Source organism: Mesoplodon densirostris, chromosome 9 (genome assembly GCF_025265405.1).
Source record: "Mesoplodon densirostris isolate mMesDen1 chromosome 9, mMesDen1 primary haplotype, whole genome shotgun sequence".
NCBI lineage: Eukaryota > Metazoa > Chordata > Mammalia > Artiodactyla > Ziphiidae > Mesoplodon > Mesoplodon densirostris.
Window position 1 is genome coordinate 96,057,865 of NC_082669.1, and position 6,172 is coordinate 96,064,036.

General features: G+C 41.6%; 1 protein-coding gene across 1 annotated transcript in view; it reads left to right on the forward strand.

Moving 5' to 3' along the window:
* The window catches only part of AGBL3 (AGBL carboxypeptidase 3), a 76,445-nt gene extending 70,495 nt beyond the window's left edge, over nucleotides 1-5,950 (forward strand). Inside the window, 2 exon segments of the mRNA XM_060107974.1 lie at nucleotides 807-898; nucleotides 5,822-5,950. Coding sequence (XP_059963957.1) covers nucleotides 807-898; nucleotides 5,822-5,899 — 170 coding nt within the window. The 3' untranslated portion in view covers nucleotides 5,900-5,950.
* The last annotated feature ends 222 nt before the right edge of the window (nucleotides 5,951-6,172 follow it).

Here is a 6,172-nt window from a genome sequence, read left to right on the forward strand (position 1 = left end):
TATACCCAGGAAGACTTCATGATTTTTCCCCAGGTAAAATTAATGATTAAAATTTTGCTCATATTATTTACTGTTTATAAAAATACAAAAGTATCTTGACAGATGAGAGGTGGGTCTTATTATGGTGCTGTATTTAAATTTCACTTATACTTACCTTGCTTGGAAAAGTATTTGAGGGATCTTACAAAGATGTATCCAGCATAGCAAGAAGAAATAAATTAAAACTAAGAAAAATTAATGGGAAAACAAGAGTATAAAATAGATGGTGCTGAGAGATTGCCTTCCATCATGATAGCATGAGGATCTCTGCAAACCCACTCACCAGCAAAAATCAGAGAAAATTATTTTTAAAAAAAAACAGAAATTTAAAGTTTCTGGAAATGGTCCTAAGGGCATACAGCAAATGATAAAACATCTATTCAGGGTTTCCCTGGTGGCGCAGTGGTTGAGAGTCTGCCTGCCGATGCAGGGGACACAGGTTCATGCCCCGGTCCGGGAAGATCCCACATGCCGCGGAGCAGCTGGACCCGTGAGCCACGGCTGCTGAGCCTGCGCGTCCGGAGCCTGTGCTCCGCAACGGGAGAGGCCACAACAGTGAGAGGCCTGCATACCGCAAAAAAAAAAAAAATCTATTCAGGAAAATCTACTAAAATTGGGTACAAACAAAAAAACAACCACAAAGAAACCAGCGAGAGCCGGGGGTATTTGAATCAACACTCTCCCCTCCCTGACCCCCGGCTTCCAGCTCGATGACACTCTACTCCAGAAGAGTGCAGCCAAGGACACAGGGTCCGCTCTCCCCACAGATGCCAGCCAGAGGGCTAGCTTCCCAGGAAGGGCAGGGCTTGCGTATTTCTTATCCTGTCTCCAGCTGCCTGTTGTTGAAGCGAAGTTCCAGGTAAGTGCAGTCGGGGGGGGGGGGGGGGCTCCCTTCTTTCTACCCAGACCCCGTTCTTGAAGAGAAGCCTCCACTTTATGTGCTACATCACTGAAGATATTTTGGTCCTAATCACCCATCTTGGATTGTAAAGTGTTGGTTCCACACTGGAAGAGGCAAATAGAGAAGACCTGAGGCTCCTGCCCTCCTTCCACCTACATCTTAGCTCCTAAAGTGGGGTACCACTGAGAGAAGAGTGCCACTGTCCCCACTCTCAGCTCCAGAGACACATCAGAAATTTTGCATAAGTGCATTAAGATGGCAGAGTAGGAGGATGTGGAGCTCACCTCCCCTCAAAAACACATCTACATGTGGCACAATTCTCACAGCAAACCAACTGGAAACTGGCAGAAGATCTCTTATACGACCAAAGCTGCAAGAAAGATCTCCATGTCATTGGGTACGACGGGAAAAAAAAGGCATCAGGACACAAGATGCCCCTGGGAGGTATCTGCGAAGGAGAGAGGGTCCACACAGGCAAGCCCTCACCCTGGGAACCCCCTGACTGCTAGGAACTCCACCAGGACAGATAGAGGGACTGGAGGGGCCTGGACTCTGCTCTCAAGCCGTGTGCATGTGCTGGCTTGTTATCAGGGCAGAAAGAGACCAGAGCTGATGGCTGCCACTTCATCACACTTCCCAGCCTGAAGCACATGCCGGGTCGGGCAGCTAGTATGTGCAGTGGCTAGGCACTGAATCTCGGGTTTGTGTGCCCTGGGAGTGAACTCAGTCTAGCTGCACAGAGACAGCCCAGAGAGTCTGGGGTGGCCCAGGCCAAACCTCAGAGCCCCTTGTCAGTACGTGCACTGCAGAGCGCAGGTCTGCCCGTGGAGCCCATCATCAGCACATGCGTGGTGGGGCACAGGTACGGTGGCAGCGGACTTTGTTGGCATACGCACCAAGTGGCGTCACAGAATCGCATGTCTCTGGCAGACAGCCCCTGGGGAGGAATACACAGTGGTTCCTTTCCCCGTGACAGTGCTCTGGTTTTTCCCACCTCACACCCCAGCTGGGAGCTGGACTGTGGGTGGACAGGTCCTGGGAGAGCAGCCCCAGGCAGCAGCACAATGACCTCAATTCCTGCAGCCACAACACCCCAGCTCCCAGCACCAGCCTAGCACTAGGTCTGGGATTAAACACAACGGAGAAACGGACAAGACCTCGGGGCTGCTTCTGGGAAGAACTGTGGATGCCTTCAGTGGTGGCACAGAGGTTTGCTATGACTACAGGGGCCTCCTTTGCAACAGAGCACATACTTAAGGGCAACAGAGTCTTACTGAGCCCAACCCTCAGGGCTTCTACTCCAACAACCAGGGAGCAGACCCCACCCCCAGCAGGGCTCTGACAGCCACAGAGCAAAGAGGAGGCCCCACCCAAAATCCAGTGCAGGCTCTGGACCACACAACACCAATCCCATCCCCTATCAAGGGGATAATGGCCAGCATACTCTGAGGAAAGATGTGGCTACTAGCATCCATACCAAAACTAGCCCTCACACCAAAAATATTTAACTCACACAGTCTATACAGGGACACTCTCACATAAAAGCACCCCTTCAAGACCACAGTAGCTGTTTCTCCTAAGTTCAGAGACAGAGAGGAACTGTTCCCAATTAAAAAAATAAGAGATATCCCCTGAATAAACAAATCATGAAACAGACCTCAGTGGTCTACTACACCCTGAGTTCAAAAAGGAGTTAATAAAAATGCTAAAGGAATTAAGAAAGATTATCAATAGAAAGGCAGATCACTGTAACAAGGATCTAGAAACTATAAAAAGGAACCAATCAAAATTAGACAAGTCAATTGCCAAGATAAAAACCAATCTACAAGCAATGAATAGCAAACTAAGTGCCACAGAAGAATGAACAACTGATCTGGAAGACAGAATAACGGAAATCAGTCAGAACAGCAGACAGAAAGACAAATGAAAAAAGCAAGGTGAAAGCAATATACGAGATCTATGGGATAATATAAAGCATGCCAACCTACACATAATACTGGTTCCAGAAGGAGAAGAAAGAGAGAAGGGGATCGAAAATGTATTTGAAGAAATTATGGCTGAAAGCTTCCTGAAATCTAAAGAAGGAAACAGATGTCCAGGTACAGGAAGCACAGAGGGTCCCAAAGAAGATGAACACAAACAGACCCAAACCAAGACATATCGGAATTAAAATGGCAAAAGATAGAGGATTCTAAAGGCAGAAAGAGAAAAGCAGTCAGTTACAAGGCAACCCCCATAAGACTATCAGGCTATCAGCTTATTTCTCCGCAGAAACTGTGCAGGTCAGGCCCTTTTGGAAAATTCTTTCTAATATCCACATAGCACAGATGCAGAAACAAAAGTTGGGAATCATTTAAAATGTTTTCACCATCACATAATGATGTGTAGACTACTCAAGATTAGCAGTCACAATTCTACGGTGTTTTGTATCTCTTTTAGTCCAACTGGGTCATATTGGCAAGTATCTCCTCTCAAGATAGACAGCAATGTCATGTGTATGATCTTTCTTACTCTGAACTTTTTTACAAGCTACGAGGAAATATTTTTTCAACTTTTCGATATAGACACAGTTTTGTAATTGCTTATACCTTTTCATACAATTTTATATAGTTTCACTCATTTCACACTTATCTTGCTACATCTTTATTCTTCTCATTAAGTGAGATTATAAGCATACATTTTTGTCCCTTTCTCATCATAAATAAGTTCTATATGAAGTAAAAAAAATTTTTAACTCCCTTTAATGCCAAAAGTACAATATTAATATTTTCTCTTATCATTGTTGTAGAAGAAAAGCAGTGTTGTGAAAGAAGGCTCTGATTTAAAAGATTATTTTTGTCCATTCTAAATCTATGAGGATAAAATGAGAAATGTTGAAAATTACGATAAATCATAGAAAATATACCTCATTTTCATGTTTATAATATAGTACTGCTTTCCTTCTGGTTCGGTGTTCCATTAGGTTTGTGAAAAAGGACATTTAGTTCAAAGACACAAAGAATCAAATTCTGATGTGACAGGTAATGTTCTGCTTTTACCCTCTCATAAACAATTAATTCATTTCCTCTACAAACACTTTTTTGTGCTACAGCTTTGAGGTTATCACTGTGCTTTGTGCTAGGGATATTAAGAACATACTATACCATTTCTTATTCCCAGGAACTCATCTCTTAATAGGAGGAGACAAACAAGTTACGCGCAGTGTTACAGGTGCAACGCCTATAGTCTGGACAGGGTTCCAAGGGAGCACAGAGAAGGGAGTGGTCAGTTAGACTGGAGGGTTGGATTGAGTGGTCCCTGTACTTGAGAGATATCGCTGATTTGAAAGATTTTTCCCAAAACAGAATATAGGGATTTTATGTTTTAAAAAACATCTTGGTCCTTTTGTGATGAGCCAGGAGAGAAATTAAATTTTGGATTATTCATTTGCTTCTATAGGAATCTGCTAAGTCTAAGATAAATCTCTGAATCTCTAGCATTTCTGGTATATTTTTTTTCTTAATTTTTATCTCATTATCTTTACTTGAGGTCCTTTGAAAAATATTCCTAAAATTTAAACAATATTTTAATTTTGTCTAAAATACTTCTTCATTTTATGTGTGTATAAATTTTTATACATTTATACCACACTTATTTTCAAAAAGAATTTCAGGTAACTTAATTAAAAGTATATATACAAGTACATAAATCCACTTAGTTTATGATACAGCAGGCTAACTAAAAATAGAAATGGAAGTAAGAACCACACCTAGGAAAGGAGAGAATTTTATTATAATTAAGATGGTTACTTCATTGAACTTTAAATTATTCTTTCTCATAGTGATCAGCCAAGCAAATCAGTCACTTTTTATATGTAACTTTTATATATTCTTCTGTTAAATTTAATGTCAGAAATTAAAGAACACATTTTAGAATCCTTATTTTAGACTTTTTTCTATACACATACACTCCATGTTAATTAATCACAGGTTATAATTAATCTTCAGGTTTTTTTGCAACCTATGTTTTCATTTAAAAGTACAGGATGGGGCCTCCCTGGTGGCGCAAGTGGTTGAAAGTCCGCCTGCCGATGCAGGGGATACGGGTTCGTGCCCCGGTCTGGGAGGATCCCATATGCCGCGGAGCGGCTGGGCCCGTGAGCCATGGCCGCTGAGCCTGCGCGTCCGGAGCCTGTGCTCCGCAACGGGGGAGGCCACAACAGTGAGAGGCCCGCATACCGCAAAAAAAAGAATAAAATAAAAATAAATAAAAGTACAGGATAGGGCTTCCCTGGCGGTGTAGTGGTTAAGAGTCCGCCTGCCGATGCAGGGGACACGGGTTCATGCCCCAGTCCGGGAAGATCCCACATGCCGTGGAGCGGCTGGGCCCATGAGCCATGGCCGCTGAGCCTGCACGTCCGGAGCCTGTGCTCCCCAACGGGAGAGGCCACAACAGTGAGAGGCCCATGTATCGCAAAAAAAAAAGTACAGGATATTATTATTAACTTCTTTACATGTTAGTAAATGGTGGCAAAGTATTCCATTGTATTAGTGAACCTTTATTTAGCCACCCCCATTGTTAAGCATTTTTTTCTGTTATAAACAACAATGAAGATGTTTAACTCCCTATTTGTGTGTATTCTTATTTATTTATAATAGATTCCTAGAAAGGAACTGCTGACCCAAAGAGTATGAACATTTTTTAGACCTTACTATAAATAGCAAAAATGCAACAAAAATCATATAAGATTTGAGAACTGTTTGTATTAATTTCATTGAGCTAAACTACTATTTACATATTATCTGCTAGCATTTTTCATTTAGAAAAAGATAAAAATATGAAATGTTAAAGAGTCAATGAACTATTTTCATGCTACTAATGAACTTTTACCATCTTTTCTAGATACAAGGCCAGATATATCAGATGACTGTACATCTGATTATTTCAGAAGACAGTTCCCTAATCAAGGTTTGTGAATAAGATGGGAATATAGACAGTAATGAGTGGTCACCTATCATCTGAATGTAAGCTATTTAATATGTATCTGGTCAAGATTTACACATAAGAAACTACAAGATTATCTTCAAATCGGACAGCCAAAGAACAATTCACCTTCCCAGAAATTCTGAATCTCAAATTTTTATTTTTCTAACTCTAGAAATATAAAAGACAGTAGAACTTCCTTATATGTCAACTTGATTTCTTGTAATTTTACCAAGTCAAAACCAAAATATTTTGAAAAATATTACTCAT